At 52.1% G+C, this 25,238-nt stretch overlaps 12 protein-coding genes across 12 annotated transcripts; 7 read left to right on the top strand and 5 right to left on the bottom strand.

Moving 5' to 3' along the window:
- Window positions 1–51: 51 nt before the first annotated feature.
- Z519_08372 (uncharacterized protein) lies at window positions 52–1,056 on the top strand (the record flags this gene model as incomplete). Its single annotated transcript, XM_016766100.1, has 2 exons — window positions 52–245; window positions 306–1,056. 2 exons carry the CDS (start codon window positions 52–54, stop codon window positions 1,054–1,056), a joined length of 945 nt encoding a protein of 314 aa, XP_016617258.1.
- A 948-nt stretch (window positions 1,057–2,004) lies between these two features.
- Z519_08371 (uncharacterized protein) lies at window positions 2,005–4,188 on the top strand (the record flags this gene model as incomplete). Its single annotated transcript, XM_016766099.1, has 1 exon — window positions 2,005–4,188. The coding sequence occupies one exon, from the start codon at window positions 2,005–2,007 to the stop codon at window positions 4,186–4,188; it is 2,184 nt and encodes a 727-aa protein (XP_016617257.1).
- A 366-nt stretch (window positions 4,189–4,554) lies between these two features.
- On the top strand, window positions 4,555–5,750 carry Z519_08370 (uncharacterized protein; the record flags this gene model as incomplete). The annotated part of the gene is made up of 2 exons (XM_016766098.1): window positions 4,555–5,202; window positions 5,298–5,750. The coding sequence occupies 2 exons, from the start codon at window positions 4,555–4,557 to the stop codon at window positions 5,748–5,750; spliced, it is 1,101 nt and encodes a 366-aa protein (XP_016617256.1).
- Window positions 5,751–6,421: 671 nt separating this feature from the next.
- Z519_08369 (uncharacterized protein) lies at window positions 6,422–7,403 on the bottom strand (the record flags this gene model as incomplete). The annotated part of the gene is made up of 3 exons (XM_016766097.1): window positions 6,422–6,565; window positions 6,900–7,294; window positions 7,370–7,403. 3 exons carry the CDS (start codon window positions 7,401–7,403, stop codon window positions 6,422–6,424), a joined length of 573 nt encoding a protein of 190 aa, XP_016617255.1.
- Window positions 7,404–8,229: 826 nt separating this feature from the next.
- On the bottom strand, window positions 8,230–8,805 carry Z519_08368 (uncharacterized protein; the record flags this gene model as incomplete). Its single annotated transcript, XM_016766096.1, has 1 exon — window positions 8,230–8,805. One exon carries the CDS (start codon window positions 8,803–8,805, stop codon window positions 8,230–8,232), a length of 576 nt encoding a protein of 191 aa, XP_016617254.1.
- Window positions 8,806–9,814: 1,009 nt separating this feature from the next.
- Z519_08367 (uncharacterized protein) lies at window positions 9,815–10,914 on the top strand (the record flags this gene model as incomplete). The annotated part of the gene is made up of 2 exons (XM_016766095.1): window positions 9,815–9,997; window positions 10,123–10,914. 2 exons carry the CDS (start codon window positions 9,815–9,817, stop codon window positions 10,912–10,914), a joined length of 975 nt encoding a protein of 324 aa, XP_016617253.1.
- Window positions 10,915–11,104: 190 nt separating this feature from the next.
- Z519_08366 (uncharacterized protein) lies at window positions 11,105–12,312 on the bottom strand (the record flags this gene model as incomplete). Its single annotated transcript, XM_016766094.1, has 2 exons — window positions 11,105–12,189; window positions 12,252–12,312. The coding sequence occupies 2 exons, from the start codon at window positions 12,310–12,312 to the stop codon at window positions 11,105–11,107; spliced, it is 1,146 nt and encodes a 381-aa protein (XP_016617252.1).
- An 827-nt stretch (window positions 12,313–13,139) lies between these two features.
- On the top strand, window positions 13,140–14,628 carry Z519_08365 (uncharacterized protein; the record flags this gene model as incomplete). The annotated part of the gene is made up of 5 exons (XM_016766093.1): window positions 13,140–13,279; window positions 13,337–13,496; window positions 13,591–13,933; window positions 14,049–14,232; window positions 14,394–14,628. The coding sequence occupies 5 exons, from the start codon at window positions 13,140–13,142 to the stop codon at window positions 14,626–14,628; spliced, it is 1,062 nt and encodes a 353-aa protein (XP_016617251.1).
- A 613-nt stretch (window positions 14,629–15,241) lies between these two features.
- On the top strand, window positions 15,242–16,049 carry Z519_08364 (uncharacterized protein; the record flags this gene model as incomplete). The annotated part of the gene is made up of 2 exons (XM_016766092.1): window positions 15,242–15,655; window positions 15,807–16,049. The coding sequence occupies 2 exons, from the start codon at window positions 15,242–15,244 to the stop codon at window positions 16,047–16,049; spliced, it is 657 nt and encodes a 218-aa protein (XP_016617250.1).
- Window positions 16,050–16,715: 666 nt separating this feature from the next.
- Z519_08363 (uncharacterized protein) lies at window positions 16,716–18,389 on the bottom strand (the record flags this gene model as incomplete). Its single annotated transcript, XM_016766091.1, has 6 exons — window positions 16,716–16,889; window positions 16,954–17,463; window positions 17,555–17,806; window positions 17,897–17,942; window positions 18,019–18,183; window positions 18,277–18,389. The coding sequence occupies 6 exons, from the start codon at window positions 18,387–18,389 to the stop codon at window positions 16,716–16,718; spliced, it is 1,260 nt and encodes a 419-aa protein (XP_016617249.1).
- Window positions 18,390–21,365: 2,976 nt separating this feature from the next.
- Z519_08362 (uncharacterized protein) lies at window positions 21,366–22,841 on the top strand (the record flags this gene model as incomplete). Its single annotated transcript, XM_016766090.1, has 2 exons — window positions 21,366–21,793; window positions 21,845–22,841. 2 exons carry the CDS (start codon window positions 21,366–21,368, stop codon window positions 22,839–22,841), a joined length of 1,425 nt encoding a protein of 474 aa, XP_016617248.1.
- Window positions 22,842–24,032: 1,191 nt separating this feature from the next.
- On the bottom strand, window positions 24,033–24,422 carry Z519_08361 (uncharacterized protein; the record flags this gene model as incomplete). Its single annotated transcript, XM_016766089.1, has 1 exon — window positions 24,033–24,422. One exon carries the CDS (start codon window positions 24,420–24,422, stop codon window positions 24,033–24,035), a length of 390 nt encoding a protein of 129 aa, XP_016617247.1.
- Window positions 24,423–25,238: the final 816 nt, after the last annotated feature.

Genomic DNA, 25,238 nt, shown 5'->3' with positions numbered 1-25,238 from the left:
ACAGATAGCAAAGGACCAAGGACCGTCTGTACTTGAGGAGTTGGAAACAACATGGATACGCGAAAGAGGAAGAAGAAGGTCCTTCTGATGGGTAAGAGTGGCTCAGGCAAATCGTCGATGCGCTCGATTATCTTCAGCAACTATGTCGCAAAGGACGTTAGACGACTCGGCGCCACCATCGATGTGGAACACAGTCATGCAAAGTTCATGGGCAACTTGACGCTCAATTTGTGGGATTGCGGAGGGTATGGCATATGTTTCATCTCACACCCTTCGTTCAGATGTGGTTAACACCATTTGTGCAGGCAGGACGCTTTCATGGACTCCTACCTCAATGCCCAGCGCGAAAACGTCTTCTCCGACGCCGAAGTCCTCATATACGTCTTTGACATCGAATCTCGGGCGGTGGACCAAGACCTCGAGACATATAGCCAGGTGATCAAAGCATTGAAAGAATACAGTCCTAATGCCCACGTCTTCTGCTTGGTTCACAAGATGGACCTGGTCCAGAGCGAACATCGTGAGAAGATATATGAAGAAAGATGTCGATTGATCATAGCCCGGTCAGAGGGTCTCAGCTTGGAGACTTTCGCAAGCAGTATTTGGGACCAGACGCTATACAAGGCTTGGGCCGGCATAGTACACAAGATGATCCCGAACTTGGTGGTGATAGAACGTTTTCTGGGAGCCTTTGCCAAACAGCTCAAAGCCGAGGAGATAGTCCTTTTCGAGAGATCTACATTTCTGACCGTGACGAACGTGGTCACGCCATATGGCGAGGATAACCCCAACGTGGACCGACACGAGCGGATATCGAACATCATGAAGAGCTACAAGCATACAGCGGCACGAAATACCAGAACCACAGCGGCAAGTGCGGGGTTCTTGCTGTTCAAAGTTCAGACACCTCGTTTCAATTGCTTTCTGGCGAGATTTACGGAGAATACCTATATATTTGTTGTCATTCCCCCTGGCGAGGCGGCGTTCAACTGTGCGGTCTTGAACACGATGATGGCAAGAGACGCGTTTAGCAAGAAGACCGGCGTTGAAGGATGAGATGGCATCCATTGGAAGTGCGACGAGCAAATTGGAGATCCCTTCAACTGCTCTGCTTCCAGCCATTCCTTAGACCGAAACAGGATCAAATCAAAGACACTTACTTCCGAGAATGTTCAGTCCCCGATTTGTTCAACAAGATGAGGACGGACCTCCAGAGAGCTCGACTTGGGTCTAGTTGTACAACGCACACTCCGAATGTTAACAGCGACTCCCGACATCCATGCCTGGTCACGACAGGGTCGAAGTACACGGGCAGGCTAGCTTGAGCCGAGTCGGGAATATCTATGTACGACGGGAGCGACAAGACCTTTTGGTTTGGTCCGAAGCTCCGAGGAAGGAAAACAGAGCAGAAGCCTCACCTAGTTTCTGTTTGCGTCTGACATCTTTATCGAGGCTACAAATGTTTGATTGCAGGGCTTTCCAAGCAAAGGAGGTGGCCGTGCAATTAAGGAATCGCTATTGCTGCTTGCTGGAGAGGAAGCTGCTGAGAAATGTTTGGCATCGTATATCGGGTAAAGGAGGGCATGTCGTGATCGCAGTCGTGATATGATAATCAAGGGGAATATCTTGCCAGAGGAGTGGGTGATCTCACGCGGTGTGGGATTTTATGTTCAGATAGGTTGAATAGCAGCAAACTCTTTGACAATCACGTTATGAAGGCTTGCTCCTCTGTACGGAAGGAGAGAGGCAGCTACATAGCGAGATACTAGACCCTGTCGGTGGGAGCGGCGTCCAGTGACCGGCATGCCAAGCAATTGAAGGCCGTGTTTCCCGACTCGCAATTTTCTTTCGACCTCATGTCACTTTTCCCGCCTCCACCTTCGTACTGAACGTACGAACCCGTGAACATCCCTCATCAACGATACCGTACAAACATCACTTCGGGCGATCGTGGGTCATGACTGTAGTACGAGGACTATGTGAACGGACTCTGAAGCTCTAGCCATGCCCAAGGAACGCCAGACATGCACCGAGTGCTCTATGCGCCGGCAAAAATGTGACCGCAACGTTCCCTGCGGTCGCTGCGTCAAGAGAGGCGATGCTGCAAAATGCACGCGGGAGTGGCCTGAAGGCGGCTACGATCCAAAAATTCACCGAATCTATCCTCGATCGTCCGCAGCGACAGACGCCAGTCCCGCAGCCACCGATACGTCCCCTCAAACCAACAATACCAACAACCCGCCAGAGGCTGCCGTGCACCCTTCTCTACGAACGCCCAAGTCTGTGACTTCCGGGCCTAGTCCTCGCGAACAACCACCAGTCTATCCCAGCAACCTCGGGCCCGCTCCAATCAACGGCCCAGTTACTGACGTCGACAATGCTGCCTCTGTTCTAGAATTCCTCACTTGGGGTCGGAGCAAGTTGTCGGATTACGATCTTAAAGCGTTAGATCTCCTGAAGGAACCTCATCAGTCTGGCACCGCCGCGCTTCCCAAGGACACCGGGCCAGACTGGGATGTTTCAAATGGCTTTGGAGGGACGGGTGCTGCCCAGGTCTCGTTCCTGCAATTGCTTCTTCCTAGTCGTAAACAAGTCTTCCAGTTGGTGGAATACCATGTCAGCTCGATTTTGTGGTATCACGGGTGCTTCCATGGTCCGACGTTCTATGAAGAGCTCAAAGAGGTGTACAAAGGCCCCAGTGGACTCCAAGTCAGGAACATGGATCTCAGATGGACCGCCTTACTCTTTGCCGTAATGGCGGCAAGCATGACTTGTGCCAGTGAGCAGCTGGCCTTGAGCTGGGGTTTCAAGAAGAATGAAAGGGCGAAGCTGACTAGGCAATGGTACAAGGCTACGGTAACGTGCCTCAATCTCGCAGACTATATGTGGCGACATCACGTCTACTCGGTCGAAGCTATCACAACGCTTACCATGTCCGCCCATATCCTAGGGTTCAGCAATACCCAGAGCACATTATTAGGAGCCGCTGTCAAGATCGCCCAGGGTCTCGGCTTGCAACGACTGGGGCCAGAAGATGACGCAAGCAATGTTGCTGGTGCTTCCATGCTATCGACTCCTGCGCTCCGAGACAAGATAATCAAACGTGAAACGGGAAGGAGACTGTGGCAACAGCTGTGTATCCAAGACTGGTTTTCGATCCCATTCTCGGAGATGTATTCGATTCAGAGGATGCATTTCTCTTCATTGAAACCTATGCACTGCGATGACTCCACAATGTTGCCTCTACCCGACGACGTCCCAAGTATGACAAGTTTCCCCAATTTTCTCGGGGACATCGCAAGCTTGATGCCGCAGATACATGACGCAATCATCTCTTCGAACACCTTGTACACCAAATATGAACAAGTACTGGACTACGATGCACAAATGCGAGCTCTTGCAACGGACGGACTCCCTCGATTCTTCTCCATGAGAGAACCACTTCAACCGGAATGGCCTGCATTTATCCCGTGGGCGAGACGAAGCTTGACGATTTGTTTCGCTCACAAGATCATCATGATCCACAGAGCGTTTCTAGGTCGCAGCTTTACGGAGCAAGCGTTCGACTTTACACGTCGGACATGTATGGCAGCCGCAAAGACAATATTGAAGGAGGCCAGACAGGCCTATGACGAGGAAGGACCGATGCTCTGGATCGATCAAGCTTTCATGGTTGCGGCGGGCATAACCCTCGCCTTGGACATCTTTCACCGCCGACCCAGTGAGACCGAGTACGAAGAACACCGGAAGTTGGTGGAGAATACCATCACAATGCTAGGCAAATTCGAAAACAGCATGATTGCAATGCGTGGCATTCGATTGCTGTCATCCTTGCTCGCTGAGCAGGCCCGGTTGACGGCCGACCAGACCCTGGAAAACTATCGAAAGCGGACACATGACAATATGAGCGGCGATCGCGGCCAACCCAAGCGGCAGAAGTTCAACGTGCCGAAGTTTGTCGAGTCTTTTGTGGGAAACGACTCATTCACACATTCTCTGCGGTCGGCAAATCGAGGCGCCGAACCCTCGCTGGATCTGTATGAACCGACTGAATCAAAAACGCCTGGATCTCAAGAACCCGTCATCACGTCCGACTTGGGGTACGAGACCTTTGAACAGCTTTTCCCCCCGCACACCGGGATCAGTAACAATTTTCTTTTTGAGGATCTCTTGAACTTCGACATATAAGGATTAGAGGTTCCCAAACCATAAGGCTGTGCGAAAGACTCAGCAGGCCTATCAGCAACGTACGATCATTGAAGCGTCATCATTGGACGATAAAAGGCGGGGAAGGTCGGACAGCCTTATCGGTTGTACATAAACTCTCGTTCGATATCAAGGGTGCGAACGACCACCACCAAACCCAGTGATTATGGACGCCTGCACCCTATAGTGACTATAAAGAGCACCGGAACGTCCTTCAAACTCCCTTTCAACCCTTCGTCGACCAGCAGATCGCCCTGCCGAAACATAAACGATCAAGCGTTTGGACTGCTTCTCTCTCAGTTCCTCGTTTCTTGAAAGTAGCCTTCGTACACTCAACACTAGATCGAAATGGGTGCCGAGAAGACAAAATACTTGGACCGTCCCATTCCCACCATTTCACTTGCGAATTTTGAATCACGTATTGATGAAATCACCTCGGAACTAGTCTCCGCCGCCGAGAACGTGGGGTTCTTCTCCATCACTGACCACGGCATCACTCCCGAAGAAATCGACGAGATATTTGCCCAATCAGCCCGGTTCTTTGCTCTTCCGGACGAGACCAAAGGAAAAGTCCCCTTCTCCTCCGCACACAATGCCGGGTGGGAGAAGAATGCACAAGTCCGACCTTCCACGGGTGCGGCAGACAGGAAGGAGTCTTACCAGATGCAATTCGGCAGAAACATGGAGGGTAAATGGCTTGATGAACCCATCTTGCCGGGCTTCAAAGATTCCGCCCTCAAATTCATGTGGAAGGTGCAGGAAGTTTCAGAGAGACTGATGACTTGTTTCGCGCGAGGATTGGGGTTTGAAGATGATTACTTTGTCAAGGCACATGATGTGAAGAGACCCGAGAGTCAGACAGTGGCGAGACTCTTGCATTACTTTGAAACTCCCAGAGAAAACACGAACGGGGAGGTTTTCCATCGCGCAGGAGCACATACCGATTGGGATCTATTGACGCTCTTGTTCCAGAAGGAGGGGCAGAGCGGCCTTGAGGTGCGTTGTATTGCTCCGTCGCTTTGTAGTCCAACCAATTATCAGAGAGCCTGTCAAGGCAATGGGAAGGGCCTGACTGACCTTACATTCTACAGATCTGTCCTGGTCGCGAAGCGTCCACATCTTTCGCCCACGGAGACACCTGGACGAAAGTTGCCCCTTCTCAAGAATCTGTCATCTGCAACATCGGCGACCTTCTCATGTCCTGGTCCGACGACCGATTCAAATCCACCTTCCACCGCGTCAAGGCTCCTAGTGAGGTTGACGATTTCTACGGCGAACGATACAGCATCGCCTTCTTCAACCAACCGTGCAGAGACGCCGTCATCCAGGGTCCGCTCAAGAAATACCCCATGGTGACAGGGGAGGAGTTTACCCGCAACGCGATGAGGAGGAATTTCGAGGCGTTGGAGAAGAAGAGGCTTGAAAAGGAGAGGTTAGAGAGAGAGATAGGGATGGAAGAGGCCAAGAAGATGGTGGAACGCGAGGGCCTCAGAGGCGCGAGCGTCGAGACTGGAGGTAAGGTCGTTGCAGAAGTTGGTGCTTGATAATTTTCTCGTCCTGCAAAAGGAAACTCTTGACAGTAGACGGAAACGGTCCAATCGGGAAGGCGGTGTCTTGCGCCTTCGTCTTTCCATTCCAGCGTCGGTAGAGAGGGCCTTGTTCTACCGTGATCGTCGACAGAAGAGAAAAAAGCGAGGGTGCTTTGTGTATTCCTGCAGCCTGATTCCCCTCAAAAGTCTCTGAGACAGAAAACACACACACACACACACAGAGAGAGAGAGAGAAACCCGGACGACGAATTGTGAGAGTACAGGTCTATATATGCGTCAATTACCAGTTCCATCTAATTTGACTCGAAGTTTCTTCGGCAAACAAGTCATATTTATCAGATGTCTGTAGGGCCGTGTGTTGAACACTCGATCCCACCCCAGGATGAGGAGGATGATTATATCGTAAGTCGTGGTGGGTGCTATGGGAGAGGAAGAGATCTCTCCGCGAGGAAAAGGGGGGTTGGTCGGGCTCTGCACATAGTTCTCGTTTTGTCTTCTCTTCCTCTTCTCCTCTTCTCTGCTCTCCCTCCTTCCTTTCTTCTCCCCTTACCGCTCTTCCATTCTCCTCTCCTCCTCTTGCCTCGTCGTTATCGTCGCACTATCCCGTCTCGCCATGGGCAGGCGGGTGGGGGCTCGGGGAGTTCCAATGGTCCGCCGCTTAGTCCCTATTGCGCCATGTGCGTCTCGTCCTCGAGATGCGCCGTGTTCGTCGACGGGAATGCTTGCCCCGTGGCTTCGTTCCGGATCGGCTCCGAGGGGACAAGGACGAACAGAACGCGGCAGTTCTCCGTGCTCACGTTCTTCCATGCCTGTTAAGGTGGTGGTAGGGACGCCTTGTGAGAAGTCCAAGCCAACACGAAGGAAAATAACTGGAGATGGAGGGATTCTGTGCACTGTGGTGATGGGAGTCATAAAAGTAGGGGTAGGAAGGAGTGGTAATGATGACGAGTTTGGGGAGGGGGGTTAGGATGTATGTGGCCAATGACTATTTAAGTGGGAGAGGAAGTCGGGCAAGAAGCATGGGATAAATGAAGAGAGGTTGACGGATGGAGATTGACTCGTTGCATGGCGCGTAGAGGTGGATGAGTTGGGCGAGAGGGAGGGAGAGAGATCAACGCCCATCCAAGGCGCATAGGTACTCACATGATTCGTGCCCCTCTGGACACAGACATCCCCCTCCTTCATGACCGTCTCGGACCCATCGTCCAGAATCAGCGTGATGGTGCCCTTGAGGACGACGCCAAAGTCGACGCTCTGCGTGCGGTGCATGATATTCACGTCATCCTTTGTCTCCGGCCCCGTGGCCGGGAAATCCACAATGCGGCAGTACACGCCGGCCTGGTCGACCAGGCCAATCTTCTTGCCGTGTACGTCGGTCCAGGGGCCCTGCACGTTCGCGGCTGGAAAGCCCGCCGTGCGGAAGATGTTGGTGAAGCCCGGGATGACGCCGGTCGGCGGCGCGCCCGTCGCGTCCAGCGGGTTCGCGGGCGTGAGGGTGATGTCGGATTCGATTATTGATTTTCCCGTGCTGTCGTGGCCTATATGGTGGGGTAATTGCGTCAGTATCTACATATATTGTTGTGGTTATTGAGAGAGGAAAGGAGGAACCAGACCCGTCACGATGCGGCGGGTGGTGGGGAGAGACATGGAGGATGGCACGTTGTGGGAGCGAACGTTTCTATCTAGTGATTATGAATGTGGAAGAGAGCGCAGTCCAAAAAAAAGGAAACGAATATGGCTCTCGAGTTGTTGAGTGAAAGAAGTGGTGTTTAAACCCACTACGCGCAATAATGGATTAGGAATATGTTGAGTGTCCGAGATCCAAAAGTGGAATGCTAAGAATTCTTCGAATCCTAATACCACAAGGCATTGGCCTATTTTCCAACTCAGAAGCCCGGGGCCCGGCTAAGGAAGCGCTTATGCAAGTCATTGCAAAGAGGCTAAGATGCGCAGTCATGCATAGGTACGAGTACGGAGATACAGGCCTCTCAAAAGAAGGCAGTAAGGAGATAAAGGTGCCTCAAAGTCGCCGTCGATGCGCGACAACATACAACTTCTAGATCAACGAAGAGAACTCGTAATAAAAAGAGTATTTGCAAGGAAATGTCGAGTGTATCGCGGCCGATAACACCACTGATGCAAAGGATGCTGTTGTCTCGAAGTGATAACTTAACATAGCACTGCATTATTTCATTTATTCATCCATAAGTGCCTATCACCAGGCGGTCCTAGCCTGTTGCTTTCCACCGTGTCACACCCGTCCACAGCAGAAATGATAGTGCAAAGTGGAGACGTTGGTTGACTCTGGTATGCTGTTGTCTGAACCCTGGCCCATAACCTGTCACAGAATCTATGGAAGCTGTGTTCTGTTTTTCCATCAAGCACATCCATTCCAAGCGCCATGACTCCATTGACTGTCTGCTCCGAGACCTTGCCAGTTCCCATCCCGTCCCGTTCGTGACACCATTGTCGTTCACAAGAAGGCAGCCAGACCCAACAATGCAGCTCCGACAATACCAAACCCAGCGGGCATGACAGCGGCGGCATTGGTAGTGGAGGACGTGGTTGCAGATGCAGAAGAAACGGCCGAGCTGAGACCAGAAGATGCCGCCGAAGCAACAGAGCCAGCCTGGCTTGTCACAGCACTCAAGGCACTGGCAGCCTCGGTGGTGATGCTGCCAAGGATGGAGGAGGCGGCAGAGGTCAAAGATGAGAGAGTGGCAGCCGCGCCGGTGTTGCCCGTAGCAGCTTCAGAGCTAAGGCTGGAAAGACTGGCTGAGAATGCAGACTTGGCCGAGGTGAAGCTGGCAGCGATGGAGTTTTCAGCATTTTCGGCCGAGTTGGAGGCAGAGGTAGCAACCGAGGCGGCGGAATTGGAGACTGAGACGAGAGACTTGGATATTTCTGACGAGACGGATGCCAATGAGTTGGAAACTGCTGATGAGGTTACGGGCGAGGAGTTGGATGTGACGGTAGAATTGACACTATTTCCCTGAGCCAAAGCGGGCACAACGACGACGAGGGAACAGAGGAGACGGGAGAGAAGCATGATGATGGAGGCGTCAAGCGTGTTGGTCGAAGGAACTTGCTAGTGAGGTGAGCCGGGTTGCAGGTTTGGGAAAAAATTGAGAAGAGGAAAACCAAGAGAATGAGAGTGAAAAGCATAAATACCTGGGCGAGGCTGTCGAGATGCCGAGTGCGTCATGCTCTAGATGGAAGGTGAAAGCTGGAAGATGTGGGATGTCACCGATTGAGTGACTGACTGATGTGTATGAATCTGTTCGATGGTTGGCGCGGAACAGGGGTTTCACAATGCCGTCATCGATATCGCCAAGTGCCAAGTGCCAAGCCGAGCTAAACTTCATTCAGACACACATCAAGCCACACAGCGAGACAAGCTACACCAGCCACAATTCAAGCCACTCACGCCGATCGCCTGCTGGATGCATGCAGAGTATTACCAGTTACATACCGAATACCTACCTACTCGCAAAGTACCTCATACTTCAGCCTTGGTTCTTGAGAGACCAGTTTGAAACCAGGATGAGCTGAGTCGTTTTTGGGCTTCTAGCATATACCTGGGTAACGTATAGACGAATCACTCATGCGGCATCGTTTGGTCTTCCACCTTCTGTCCTTGCCACTACTAAACATGACAAAAAACGGTATGTACAGAGACGAAGGCACGTGTAGAGGCAAGCCCAATAATTGGATAGTCGACAGACTGGACGAGTACAGTACTCAGTATTGGCGAGAAGCCATTACAAGCCTTGTCGTTGGATGTTGGATCAATCAAGCTTCTTCCGCCCCGGACCGGCATCTTCGGTCTCCTCCCCATTGGCTCCACCCACCGCTTTTCCATACATGGCGAGCGCGATGCTCAACTTCCAACCCGCACTTTCTGGTCGACATCATCTACTTCTGTCAACATATGATGCTTGCAGACGGCAGCATATAAGCGACGTCCTTCCCTCTTGTCCAGCATTTTTGTTTTCGATCTCTTGGCATAGATTGGCTCGGTTTTTACCTTAAACGCGTCCCTTTCCGTGGTTTGCAGCATGGTCTCTTCACTCTTGCTGCTCGCCCTTCCTTTGGCACTGCAATCCAATGCTGCAGCACTGCCCCCTTCGGCACAGGCAACGGGCCTGGACATCAGTAGCACTCTCCAAAACATTCTGGCCAACACGCAAAAGAGCGATGGCTATAGCTATCCAACAGATCTGACAAGAGGAATTGTACCGGTCCGTTTTACCCTCCATAGCACATTCCCTGCCGCCTGTGTGATCCTAGAGAATAGTATCTCTTGGGTGATTGTTTCTTTTGCTGTCCACGACGAGTCTCTTCTCACCGTTCAATATCGCTGTAGAAGCCAATCCACTCGCACAACGACTACTGGCGCGACGTTCCCTTCTATTCAGCCCTCTCCGTAGGCTGTGCCTCAGTCGAGGCCGATGTCTGGCTCTACAACAACACCCTCTACGTTGGCCATGAACAATCTGCCTTGACACCTGCCCGAACGCTCGACTCACTCTACATCCAACCCATCCTGGATACCATCCAACGACAAAACCCGTCGTCGCCGTTTGTCACCTCATCCACCAAGAACGGCGTCTACGACACAGCCTCAGGTCAAACTCTCCTTCTGTTTATCGACCTCAAGACGGATGGCCCAACCACGTGGCCTGCCGTAGTCAGTGCCCTTGAACCCCTTCGCACGCCGGGCTACCTCACCACCTTCAACGGCACGGGCGTCACCGTCGGCCCCGTCACTGTCATCGGCACCGGCAACACGCCGCTGAACCTGATCCAGCCGCTCCACGAACGCGACTACTTCTTCGATGCCCATCTGGACCTACTGAACTCGACTGAATCCAACATCACCGCGGCCGTCTCGCCTGTGGCGTCGACAGATTTTGCCGCGCAATTCGGCCCCATCAACGGCACCACGTTCAATTCCACCCAACTGGAGACTCTGATCAGCCAGATCGAGGTGGCCAACTCCAAGGGCATCTTGGCCCGCTATTGGGACACGCCAGCCTGGCCGATCAGCACGCGGAACGCGGTGTGGGCGACCTTGCTCGAGCAAGGTGTCGGACTGTTGAATGCGGATGACTTGCCGGCTGCCGCCGGCTTTGGCGCTTATTATGGGATGTGGTGAGGATTCTAGGCAAATGGTGACGAGTATATACTGAAGGGGTCCAATTAAAGGAACCAGATGAAGAAATGGGTATCTCCTAGATAGACAATCAAAAATACAAATTTTTACAGTCTCAAGCATATTTTTCTCAACCAGAGAAATATGAACTGCTGTTCTCCACCCCACCCATGGTATGAGGGAGACGGATGATCTACAACCTACTCTTTTCTCTCTTCTCACAGCAACCGTTGGCCAAAATGTCGTAGTCTCTTCCATTGTTCCAGCCCATCCACTCTCTCAAAGCCTGCTCCCCTCCCTCACCGGGCTTCAAGGCCTTGCCGTCCCACTGCATTTCGACTTTCCGCGCCGGCGACGAAGTCAGCCCGACGATGGGTCGGTGCTCGTATCCCGCAGCCTCCATCTCCGCGTGCTCGAGCACAGGGGCGCAGCAGGCATCTGTCCCGTCAAAGATGGCCTCCCACTCCTTGCGCGTCTTCTCCTTGAACCGCCGTGTGAACAGCTCGCGCATGTACGGCCAAGAGCGCTTGTCCAGCCGATCGAGCTTGCCCGGGACGGCCTCCTCCTCGGTGAGACCTAGTCCCTTCAGCAGCTCCTGCCAGAACTGCGGCTCTAGGGCGCCCACTGACATGTATTTGCCCGCGTCCTTGCATTCGTAGCACCCGTAATATGGGGCTCCGCCGTCTAGTGTATTCGTGCCCCGTTCACCATTCCACATGGGCATCTTCGTCAATAGCCTCGGGAACGTGCCGAGATAACTGACGCCATCCACCATGTTTGCTTCCACGACCTGTCCCTTCCCACTTGTTGAGCGGTGGATCAGCGCCAGAAGAACACCGGTGAATGCGGCATGGCCGCCACCGGCGAAGTCTGCGAGGATGTTGGCCGGGTGTGCAGGTGGGGCCCCTCTCGCGCCGAGCATGGAGAGCACTCCGGACACGGCGAGGTAGTTGATGTCGTGGCCCGCCATGGCAGAGTATTTCCCATCACGACGGAACCCCGTCAGTCTCACCACGATGAGGCGGGGGTTTTTCTTCAGCAGGACGGTTTCAGGGTCCAGACCGAGTTTCTCCAACACTCCGGGGCGAAAAGGGTCGATGAGGACGTCGGCAATCGCGGCTAACGACAGGAAGACGGCGACGGAGGAGGGGTTCTTCAGGTCCAACGCAATGGAGCGTTTCCCGCTGGTCAGAAGATCACTGCTGGAGACTGGGCTCGGGCGGTCGACGCGCAGGACGCTGGCGCCCCAGTTGGCGAGAAGCAGGCCACAGAAGGGGCCTATATAGACTCGTGAGCAACCTTGCTGTTTGGATACCTTGAGGGAAGGAAGCTTGCGGTACCTGGAGCCAAGCCAGCGAGTTCGAGGACGCGGACGCCCGTCAGGGGTGGGTTGGCAGTCATCTTTGCTTGTTCACTGCTGCAGAGACACTTCTGCTCTTCAACGCCGCAGAGGCATATATCTTCGCCCAGTGAGCTTCACTTCATGTTGCTCAGGCCTTTATCTGGGAGGAGCGGCGCCGTCCAGCGGGCGTCCAGTGGCCGCGGCATTGGGAATGTTGATTCCCCGACACATACTCGGTGCCGAAGTGGCCGAGGCTCAACATCTTCCCCCCACAACCAATCGTGGCAAGTTTGCCGGGCGGCGTCCTGGCGTTGGCCATTTCTTGGCCATTTTCTGGTGCCTGAGTCTTTTGTCCTTTGCACAGCTTCCACAGCCCAGCCTGATTGACGCGTCTGTTTGGAGGCTTGGGCTTTAGTTTGACGAAAATGTTCGGCCTACTCAGTCCACACTTTGAGGCCTCCCTGGGCTACTCAAACCATGCCGCTAAAACATGGTCAGGCGTGCCATTCCTCTTGCTGCTGCCCTGCTCTTCTAGTAGGGGCGAGGGGCCAGGGCCAATGTCGCTCTACTCAAACTTTGAACATGATTTGACGTCCGACACATCTGCCACAAGGTTACTCAATTAGAGAGACAGCCATATTCTCCTGGGCTGAACCGCACTGAGGTGAACAGCCCTCAGACTAATGAAGAAAGCCAATAAAAAAACGCCTTGAGTATATTGTTCTGCTACATACCCCAAATGAAGGTTTGCTTGAATTCATGAAACAGACGTTTGCGTCTATGTCTTTTGCCAAATACATTGATCGGATGCTCGGCTGAAGACATATAACTTTTGAGGCCTTCAGTTCGAAATCTCTATCCTCTTCAAACGGTTCTCGCCGTCGGCATGGCACACAAGCAGGTGTTGGCATTAGCCTTGTCCACGCTGCCGAAAGCGCCTCCCCGTCAAACCACGCCCTCCACCGGCCAATACCTCAATATCTTAAGTTCGCTCGATGACCTCCTCCCTCATACAATGAGCTATCCGTAAGTGCACCTCCACGTTCTCCTCAGAATTTGCTTGTTGAAACTCTTAACTGTTAGAGACAACGGCGCTGCATTCGACAAGGTATCACGCAACTCGGTCAATTCTACGGACCAGCGCCATACCGCCTCCTTTACTCAGATGGCATACGACAATTCGGACTGCCATCTGATCTTGGTTGCCCTGATCTTCGGCGACGATCCCTTCACTCCCCATTTCGTATGTTTTGCGCACAAAAAGTGCGAACTTGGAAAGAAACTCGGAATCTCCCTGTAACATCTGGACAATGAATACCTCTCAAGCCCTCGTTCAGAGTGCTTGCGACGAGAACGATCTGTACGACTATGGTCAAAATACAACTTGCCTGTCTTTTCCGAGCTCAGATGCAAATCTGAACCGTCTCGTCACATGGGATGAAACTCTCGGAAATGTCACGGATGACAGCACGATTCTCTTCTTCACAAACTTGCCCCCTTCTACTCTTTCGCGGAGTTCGACTCTCATGGTGTATGGGGCGACAGAATCTGTTGACCGAAGCTACGTGGCGACCGCTTATGCTTGCATGATCGATGCGACGTGGACTAGTGTCACGCTGAATGCATCCGCGGACGACAGCTACAATCAGATCAATTGCGTTCTCGAGGTGCACTATGATGGTAGCATTCCGCAAGATCAGGAAATCGAATTTCCAAGGCATGGACTAACCGCCTTCGATCAACCATTTTGGGATCTCAGTCACGCTCCAATTTCTGACCATTCACCCCTCCCCAGAACAAACAGTCGCATTAGCGCTTGCAAATGGGGATCATGGCTATATGAAGTACAACGGCCTACTCCTCGAACGCGACGACGACGACGATCCTGATACGAAGGCCCTTTACCCGTATCTAGACAAAAGCCACGCTTGGACTCCGTACGCGGGTGTACCGATCGACATCGACGCAAAGGGTGCACTGTCAGATCACCCTTCTCTCACCTACTAAGTGGTGTCTCATTTACAGCAAGGATACGGTTACAGTGCTGAGGACATTACGGTGCAGCTCTCGCTTGCAATGCTTGGAGTATTCGGTGTTTTAACCTTTTTGTGGTGACGCGTATATTCTTACTTCTCACCAGCGGCATGGGCACCACTTGGGACAGTATTGGTGAGTTGTTGGTGCTGGGCTTGATGAGTCGAAAGCTAGAATACCTGGATCCACATGCTAGCGTGGGACTCGACACCCTTCACACATTCCGCGAGCCCGTTAGTGTCAAGGTGAATTATGAGGGATATGTGGAGCTGGTGTTCGACAATGATACAGGCAGCAAGTCGAGGAGGAATGGGCCTGTAGTGGTCAACAAACCTTACTGATCGTGGGATCATAGTGTTTGATACAGACGGTTCGAGTTATGTATGCAACTTATGGTTACAGTAACAACATTCATCTGTCGAATTTGGGCCTCGAAGCGCCTCCGCATATCAACGCCATCCATCTCAGATTCTGTCCACGGAACCCCGCTATCGCTCAACAGCACCATCGAGGTGACACCAAGAGCAGGCCAGATTGGAGCAACCGTGTTTCATTACGTCTCATTGTGTTGTCCGGGAAGCTGCGATCCACTCCGTCCATTCTTGTTGATCACAGCCAACGTGCGTACGTCAACATAGTGACGAGCATGACAAACGCAACGAAAACCTTCGTCAGCTCCGACTTTGTTTCCTGCCGTCCACGGGGAAAGAGAGATACCCAATTGATTGATGGATCTGTTTAGAGGGAAGTTGCTGTTGCCGCTGTCGAGACGCTGGATGCGACATGGCTGCGGTCACTGAGCATCTTCCTGCAACCATTCCTTCGTCCTCGAGGCAAGTGGGCGCAGGAGCAGGCACGGCAAACCTCTCGTCCTTAACTTCTTCGTCTTCGGGTCACCAGTTTCTACTCAGTCATCCATACACTTCAGATATCCCTCGTTTATTTTTATTTACTATGAAACCCCCGGAGATTGCTGGTTTTTACGTCGCTTGGTGCGACGAGTTCTACGGCCCAGCTGGCTCCCCTCCCAACTCTCAGAACTGGACGCTACAAACTTCCCCATTCAATTGGAATCTCGAGTGGCAGAGGTACACCAACTCAACGGACAATGCGTTCCTCGACGGAAATGGCCAACTCGTCATATCTCCACAGAAAGTGAATGGACAATGGACCTCTGCTAGTCTGCATGGCAACCACAATTTCGGGTGTGACCCCAACCGCAAGATGATCTTTGCCGCGCGCATCAAGCTCGGCCAGAACCCGGCGTGGCAGCAGCAGGGGATTTGGCCTGCTTGGTGGGCTTTGGGCCAGTCGATGCGCAGGGGTATTCACTGGTACGTTCCGAGTCCCTCTCACTCTCCTGTCTTAGTAGAGGAGCCTCTGACGAAGCAACTATTTTCCAGGCCCCAATGCGGTGAGTAGGATATCATGGAGCTCAGGAATGGCTCCTCGGCAAACCAAAGTAAGCTACTGCCCTGAGCTCTACTCAAGTCTCTGACAACACCCAAACATAGGCTAGGTCCACCAGCTCGATACATATGGTAACCACGCCGAATCTCACGGATATGTCGACTTTGATCGCCGAGACTACCACACTTGGGCCATCCTCATCGACCTCTCCGACGGTAACTACAGCAACCGGACGATCAGTTATTCCAACTCGATAGTCAGACTTACTACACAGTCCAAGGAGACGGCTCCAGCTGGGCCACGAGGGAATGTTGGGGCAGGTGCGGCCGAAGCCCGTTCTTCCCAATTTTGAACATCGCTGTGGGAGGCGATTACCCCGGAAATCCCAATGATAACACAATGCCTGGCGTAGAGAGTGGTATGACGATTCAGTGGTTAGCAATTTACAAGTCATGGTATTGAACCACATGTTCAACCTTGCCAGGTCGGGCAGACAGGTTGGAAGGGGAGCAAAGATGTTATAGTGATCTCCTTGCATCTGCGAGCGACTGTCTTGGTTAAGAGGAACAAATTGCGGAAGAGAACGGCATGACTCAGCGTCGAAGGGGAAATAAGGAAGCCTACTACGGTCTGTGTTAGAATTCCTGTAATTAGACATTCTTCCTAGAGACCCAGACTTTCATGTAAATTGCTGTTCCGTTGGTCGGCTGGCACAGCACTGGCGGGGAGCGGACTTCCTCGAAACCCTCCATCCATTTCTGTTCTTCGCAGACGTCCAACCCCCCCCCCCCCCCCACAACTTGCTTCAGAGGGGGGCTGTTTAAGATCCACTTGTAATGTTGTCTTTATTCCCTATCTGCTACTATGCGAGAACGGATGATCTATCGAGGCCTCGCCCCGTTTTGCGCGATATAGATTTCATGAATGGTAAATGGGTCCGTCTGTCCCTGCCCCTCGGCTCTTTCTTTTTCTCCCCGTTGGCTCAGCACAAGAACTGGTATGTCCTCTTCTACCAGGGTCACCCGGCCTGCTCAGCCCTTTCGAATGCGAGGATGTCGGCGAGATCCAGCTCCCTCCTGCCGCTGGTGACGTCGATGTCCTGGATGCGCTTGAAAGCAGGCCTCTTCCAGAGCTTGAAGGCGAGGTAGAAGGCGAGCACGACGGGGAAGCTCAGATATGCCTCGAAGAAAGCCTGGATACGCACCGCGGCAGTCATGCTCCCGTATCCGACGGGTCAGCCCGATCCACGATCCCACAACGCCCGGTTGGGAGGTGAAGGGGAGCTCGGACACGTTGTAGCCGTTGTGTTTCCACGCCGCGCGGAACCGGATGTGGCACGCACAGATGGACGCCCACGTCATGACGGACGATAGGCCCGAGATCGCCAGCATCCAGTTGAACGCTTGTGTGCGCGTGTCGTCGCCTGCGGCGACGATGAAGCACAGCAGTCCTACCGCCGACGCGAAGATGATGGCCAACAGCGGCCTGCCGGCCTGGTCGATGTACCTCAAGAACCTCGGAGCCTGGCCCCTGTCAGCCAGCGCCGCGAGCGTGCGCGAGAAGCCGCAGATGGACGAGTTGCCCACGCTGAGCACCGCGATCAAGATGACTGGGTTCATGATCGAGGGCACCGCGGCGATGCCGGCGTTCTTGACCGCGATCACAAATGGCGACGCGTTAGTGTCGCTGCTGCTGCTCCCGTTCAGGAGCTGGTCGTTGGTGTACGTCACCGGGCAGCCGACGATGGTCAAGCTTACCATATAGAACTAATACCTCCCAATGACGGGGACAAAGAAGTCAGAAAGAAAAAAAAAGATCTCCACCCCCGCAATTATATTTCGATGCTCGGTAACTTACTAGGCAGATTCGCCAAAAGACCTGCTTGACGGCCGTGGGGGGCGACTTTCGCGGGTTCTCCGTCTCGGCAGCCGTCAAACCCACCAGCTCGGTGCCGCCAAAGGACAAGGCGGCCGTGACGAAGGTAGAGCGGAGGCCCTTGAAGCCGTGGTTGAAGGCCCCGGGGTCGTACCAGTAGTGCGCACCCAGGTAGCCCTGGGGTCCGACGCCGCCAGTGACAATGATGATGCCGAGGATACAGAAGCCGATGACCTAATTGGGTGATCAGCTCTTGCTCGTCCTTTTCTCTTTTTCGGTTACCGATCTGGATGAAGTGGTATACTCGGCCGGGAGCATACTTACGGCGAGCACCTTGATGATGGAAAAGATAAACTCGGCCTCTCCATATCTGACACATAATCAGCATCTTCTTCTTCCCCTCCTCCACCAAAATACAACCCTGAGAGATGTCGAAAACGACTTACCCCCTGACGCCGAAGAAGTTGATCAGCACAACAACAATGTAAAAGATGACCACCCACGCCGCAGGGTTGACGTTCCTCGCGCCGGACCAGAACGAGAGAGTGATAGATGCGGCGGTCAGTTCCAGGGGCAGCGTGACCAGCCAATACAAAGCATAATTCCAACCCCTGGGTATCTCAGATCAGTACGTCTGGCCACAAGACCTTTGGATAACAAGGGCGGTGGTCTTTAATGTATGAGGAAGCGGAGTTATGACTGACATTGCAAACCCCCATACCGGGTCGATGAACCTGCTGTTGTAGACGGCAAAGGCGCCTGAAATGGGGAAAAGGACGGCCAATTCTCCCAGCGCATGGACAGTGCAGTACAGCATGATGCTAATGAGGCGTAAGCAAGCATCAGCGAGGCCGGACCACCCGTCGCCAGGGCCGAGCCAGAGCTGACAAAGAGACCAGTCCCTAAGCACTGACTGTTAGTTATTTTCATTTTCTACGTTCTCCCTCCCGGGCCCCCCGAGGAAGGTGGCGAAAGGAGATTCAATAGACGCACCGATCGAACCCCCGATAGCTATTATCTGCAGGTGTCTCTGCTTTAATTTCATGGCCAGGGCCGGTTCGGCCGGCGGCTGGTCCTTGAGCGGTCGTCTCTCAGTGTCGGTGGCTTCGGTCACAATCCGAGCATTGGGATTCCTCCGAAAGCTCGAAGGACTGAAGGCAGAGAAGAAGGTCTCGTGGTAAGCCGTCAGACTGCCCTGGCGGTGCTGTGTCTCTCTGTCCGCAGCGAACACGGACGGGAGCCGCCGCTCCTCGCCATCGATTGTAGTGTCGGACTGGGAGTTGTAGTCGACATCCTCGGTTTGTTTTTCGGAGTCGGAGCGGGAGTTCGTTAGGTAGTTTTTCTGGATATCGGGGTACTAGGACTCTCCGCTCTTTATAAGCTCGTATTACGGCTTAAACTCCTCGTTCTACTCGGTCCATAATTCTTATAATGCTTAGCCGTTCTCGAATTTCTTCATCGAGTAATCGTACGATCCTTACGATGTCTCTAATATCGTACTTCTTCGTTAATTACTTTCTACATTTCTTACGCTATTTATTCTACTTAGGAGACTACATTAGTAACTCTTTCATTAATCTCTCGAATTAGCTATCTAACTTCTTCTTTCGTTAGTACTTCTTCTTTCTCTTACGGAGTCCCTTTTTCTTATATAGTCGAGATCTAAATTATATTTAGAATTAGCTATATTATATTCTATAGATGTTATACTATTCGGGGAGATTTAGCTAAGAGATTAATTTTATAAGTCTCCTTCTTAATATGCGTATATAAAGTCGAAGTAAATATTTATCTATGGGTAGTTTTAACTTCGATAGATTCTAATTCTAAAGGTCGTATTTATTTCTAAAGATGACCCGTTTAGTTTATATATTATATCGTTATAACTAAATACTCGTTAAGAGTAATATAGATCTTAGTATGACTTTCGACTTTAGTATTTCTTTATCGAGATAATCTCTATTATAACGGCCTTTTCCGAATCGACGGAATCTCCTTCTTTTAGGCCTTAACATAGGTCGGATTGAGTCGGGTCGAGTTAAGTCTACTCGTAACCCGTTTCTTAGCGGGCCGGGTCGTGTTAAAGGTGTTACGAATTCGGTTAAACATCGAAAGGACGGACGTCTAATACATCGGAGAGTAATTAGGTCACCAACTAAGAAGCACGACTTAAGGAGTGCATCTATATTACTAGTATACTTTCCGTAGGAGAGGCGCACCCTTTCCTCCTCTTATACTTTAAGTCGTGTATAGTATCGAGTATATACTATAGGAATATCTTATTGTTAAGGATCCCTACTGATCCTAACTGGGTTAGGGTTCTCAGCAACAATCCTGGTATAGCATGAGCTGGTTGTGGATCACACGCGATATGAGCAAGGTTTCTCTGTTACTAAGAACTGTATAGTCCAGTAGATAACATGAGTTGGCTACGGAGAGAGTGTAACTATGTAGGGGTAACGAGGGTGTATATATAATGCCTGTGCTCTGTGCGCTCTGTGCGCTCTGTGCGCTCTGTCAACAGGGCCAACAGGGCCAACAGAGCCAACAGGGCATATCACGTGACTCAGCCTTGTTCTCCTGTGGATCCTTCCATCTGTCCAATGAGTGTGGTGAGTCGCGCCAATGCAACTCGTAACCGGGTTTCCTCAAGGCTGTGTCTAACATATACGTGGGTCCTTTTTTCGCCCAGGGGGCCAACCCCTACAAAAAGTTAGTGGTGCGTACCCTTGGGCGATTTGTCGAACCTCGTCACGCCCTTTTTTGCCTTCTTTTTTTTAATTTTAGATAGTGCATGGTGTTGTAAACTTTTCACAGTTCAGAATTACGTTGCTCTTACCACTGCTATAAATTTCTTCGCCTTGCAGTTCGCCGCAAGCGTTGCTAATCGCCTTATAGTCCCCAATATGGGCCGGGCCGCTACTACCGTAAACCGGTCTAAGTGTGGGGGATATTGTCTTGGATGCTGTTCTGTGGGGAATCAAACAGCTTCATTTCAATATTTAATACTTTAAATCTCTGCCCATTCGGTTAGTCCTCCAACCTTCCTTCGTTGGTAACAAATGTAATTCTTCTCCCAGATCCACGTATTTTATCTCCGTCTTGTTAGTTTGCTGGCACGGAGCAAGATAGGAGCCAAAATGGCAAGCAGCGGTAAAAGATATGGGGGAGAAAAGAAGTTAGCAAGGAATTTCTTCCTTACCCGCTGGCGCTTTTCGGGTCCACAGGGCACAGTTGTTTCGGCTGAGCAGGAGGTGAGGCGCTTACTTAGCCACTCGCAGAACTGAAACACAAGGGGCCAGACGGGCCGGTTACACCATACGGGGTACGAAGTACATGAGCAGCCCGGGCCTGCAATTCCAGACCGCCGCCCCCCTATATTGGCAGCCCGAGCGAATCATGCGATGATCGTCTTGCCGAATACACCTCTGGAACCCTAGGACGCGTACCTTGTATAGTAACAGGCAAGACGTAGGTAGCGTAGGGTGAGGGCCTGTGAATGAGTTGATTGCTGTGCAAGCGCGGTAAATCAGGCTCTTGGCATCAGGATTGACTTGTGAGTGCTGTCGCCAGCTACCGCTCCAAACGGCTGTCGTCTCAGTCTTTCAGAGCCGTCGTCAACTCGGCATTTAGTTCGATCCGTACGGGAAGATGATGCAGCTTTGTCAGACGCCAGGCCTCAATTCAGAGTAAAGCGCCCATGCCTCAACCTAGTGATGTTTTGCGATCTCACCCCGGGCCTCCCCAACAAGACCAGCGCTGACAACAAAGCTGCCCTTTTGTCCACACGAAAATGTTGGTCAATGTACGGCTCCAGCCTTACCGGCTTGTTGTGTTCCTGGGCGTCTTCATCTTAGTTACAATTGCTCTCTACGGTCTCTCAGGTCGCTCGTGGTTGATCTCACCCGCCGGTGCTGAATATGACAGGACGGCTGGATTATCTGGAGCTGTGAGCCACGATGGCTCGAACACAGAACTGCTCGAAGCTGACCAATTTGCCTGGCCGTTCGAGTATAGCACGGTATCGAATCAGTCATTGTTCTGCGAGGAACGCTTTGGACTCGGCTATCTCGACAACTTCAGCCAACGGTCTGCTGAATACTGTACCGCTGAATCGGCCTCGCGCATGACTTGTTTCAGTAGCATCACCGAGACCAAGACCCGACGCAAAGATGCCTTCTGCATCGCCGGTCCCGCCACCTTCGACCTCGACCAACACAAGTTCGTGCTGGACTGCAGCCTCCGTGACCACATACCCTAAGAACTTAACAGCGGCTTGCCGCGGTTCATCAACCTCCCAGGTTACTGGTACTCCACGGGTCCAAAGTACATTTTCAGCACCGCCGTGAGCTTTGCCACTATGCAGGGCGCGACCCCTTCGAGTACCATCCAGGCTTCTCCAGTGACCATCGTCCTCAAGCGGGAAGACGAGTACAAAAACATCTGGCACGCCCTGCTGGAGATCTTCGCTACCTTCATGACCTTGGACATCCTCCGCATGGCACACAATCCAGCCACGAAGGCTCCCTTTATTCAACCTTCCGACTTCTCTAACACCCAGGTGCTCCTTCTAGATCATCTCCCCGACGGCCCATACTCTGAGCTATGGCATCTCTTTGCCCAGAAGCCGATCCTCAGGCTGAGCGACATCACAAGCTCTTTCCCACTTGAGCCAGGAAACATTATGGTGCCTTTGGCGGGTGGAGGAAACCCCTTTTGGCAGGGGGACTGGAACCTGCTCGACTGTACCGACTCCCCTCTGCTGCGCGCATTCTCGCGGCGGGTGTTGAGTTATTACCAAATCCATGACCCCCCCAAACAGCCTGACGACCCGCTTGTCATCACCTACATCGATCGCACGACTAAACGGCGGCTGGTCGACCAAGCCCGCCTGCTCGATGCCTTGCGTCTCCGCCACCCCACCATTCAGCTCAACGTGGTGGACTTCGCGCAACTGCCCTTCGCCCAGCAGCTCGCCGTCGACCGGTCGACTGATATCCTTGTCGGCGTGCACGGCGCGGGGTTGACACATGGCATGTTCCTCCCGCGGGGCTCGGCCCTCGTCGAGATCCTGCCCTTCGGGCTCAAGCATAAAGGCTTCCTCAACATGGCGGCCATGCTGGGCCACGCACATTTCAGCGCCGAATCAGTCGATGACCGTACCCAAACCAGCGCCCGCGGTGACTGGCAAGCTGACGACGTATATATCCCACAGGGGGCATTTCTGGAGCTGGTTGAGCAAGCCATAAGGAAGAAGATGGAGTCGTGAAGAAATAGAGAGGAAGAAATATCGCTGACTGGAGAAACGATCCCGTTGGTTTGCGATACGGCGCGAGGCTGTCTGGCGCAAGCCAATAGGATGATCAATGTCCTTAATTTGGACTTCAATCTCGGACAGACCAAAGAGACATACTTGCCAGTCTCTAAAAAGGATCAGTCAATGATGTGCAGTCACATGAGGACTAGAACATAATTAACGCGGGTCAGAAAAGGAAGAGTTAATCTATGTCCTGTTGTTATTGCACCATGTGCTTTATTCAGAGGATTGAATCATGATAAATCAGCTTCAATCGGGTATCTTGACACAAATGATGAAAATGGGGCGACTCGTCCTGACTATTACGACATCCGACTCGCTGACTTTGATGAGAAAGCAGTGAATAGAGTATGCGAAAAGAATGAGTAAGCCGTGCCACTGAAATGGAGCGTGGAAATATGAATCTTCCGTTCAAACTTCGGTTCTTTTCACAATTCTGGCGTTGCCCCAAGCCCACGCGTGACAATCTTCGCCCTCCTCGTACCTGCGGGGCTCTCCAGCTTTTGCTCTGGGGACATCGGTGAGCATAAACACAGTCTGGATCACAAACAATCCGTATTAGCAACGCGTCACCTCGTATAGCCTCTCGCAGAACGTTCTTCTCGGCCCTCGATCATATCGGCCCCAAGGGCCGACAGGTGGCTGGGGGGAGAGGGACAATTAAGCAAGAACCAAACCACTCACCACGGCCTTGATAGGCTTCGCTATAGCTCTGGAATTAAGCCGGAGGCCTTCGATTCCGTCTCTATCTCAGCGTGAGCGTCCAGAGCACTCCCTGACCCGAGCGTGGGGTGCCTGATCTGGCTCTTTCGCATACCTAGGTATATACAAAGTGGGGACTGGCGGTGACGAATAGACCGACGACAGCTGTGATAAGTGAACATATTAAATCACCATTCAGGATCTTCCTTACAGGAAACTATAAAAGTGTGTTCCTTGTTTCATCAAGTCACTTGGACGGTAAACATCCTGTTTATCTATATACTGAGTTACCGGCATTACACCATTGTCTACCAAGACACAGCCTTGCCATCGAGACTGACCTCCGCCCACCTCCTTTCCTCCAAGGTTGCTTGTAACACCCTTCAACGCTCTCCATAGCTTGGCGCAGTCGCGAGATCTATTCCAGCCACACAGAACATCTCAAATCTGCCGAACCTTCCAAAGTCTTGCTAACCTTTCGATGTCCAATGTGCTTGCGGTCTTAACATCCCAGCCGGTTCCAGTTGTTTTCGCTTCTAGGTAGATGACCTTGTTAAAGACGGAATTCGGGTCTCTTCGGGCTACCAGTGTTTGGGCTTCAACCGTCTCGCTACTCCTCACCCCTACACTTCCGAGCATTGCGCTTCCAATGTAGACGGATATTTTCTTCGAGGTGAACATATCCTGCTGTATCAGGTAGGCCAGGTATCCATTTGGGTTGAGAACAGTGATCCTATTGTCGCTCTTGTTGTATGAAACCCTCTCCGGCTCGTATGCTGCTGCGTTGCCACTCAATTTCTTCGGCAGCGTTGGGCCATTTGGCTTGCGCATGTAAAAGTATATAGAAGAATCTCTTCTTGGTCCGTCTTTCGCTAGATTCGGGGACCACGAGATCGGGACGAGAAATCAGATCCCACACGACCACTGACAGAATGGGATTGCACGCCGCTTGTTTATTCAGCTACAGCATCGGGTTGATATTGGTCGTCTAATAGGCATCTGGTCCAAGGCTGGGAACGGTAAGCGGACTTTTCTCGAATGCATCATATGCGTCCTTGAACTTCGTAACATATCTTGATTCGTGTCAATGGTAGTTGGCTCCGACCACTCGTTTTGTTTTGCATCACCCCTTTCCTGGGAGGGATCTGAATAATGAGAGTAGTTCTTAAATTTGACCATGAAACAATCGTACTTGTAGAGGTCGTTGAACCCAGCTTCTCCACATGTTCGCGTACAGGTCGCGGTGTGTTGAACATCACGGACAAATGTGCTTGAGCTCGCATCCAGCGGTCTGGCGTGTGAGGATAGCGAGGAAAGTGGCCTCTTTCGATGACTCGAAGGCATAGTTGGAGTGTTGCAACAATATCAACTCGAGTCATTTGGAGGACCAGCAGCTGCGACGACAGTAGCAAAATGGTCTGATAACTCGTTGAAAATTGGATGCGTGTCACGAACCCACCGTTGTCCCCAAGTACTCTACGCCCTCCACCCGAATCGGGTGGACGGTATAGAAAGAAAAGGAAAGGATAAGGCAAAGGACGGTTGAGGCACAAGGCTATCGGTTAACGCTGCCTTACCCTTTTCACGTGACAGAAAGAGGGGAAGCTATAAGAGTCTCCTCTCACCTGAATCGGCTGAGAGAGAACT

This window comes from Cladophialophora bantiana (genome assembly GCF_000835475.1).
Source record: "Cladophialophora bantiana CBS 173.52 unplaced genomic scaffold supercont1.13, whole genome shotgun sequence".
Taxonomy (NCBI): domain Eukaryota; kingdom Fungi; phylum Ascomycota; class Eurotiomycetes; order Chaetothyriales; family Herpotrichiellaceae; genus Cladophialophora; species Cladophialophora bantiana.
Note: the sequence above shows the minus strand (reverse complement) of the source record. Positions and strands in the feature narration are given on the sequence as shown.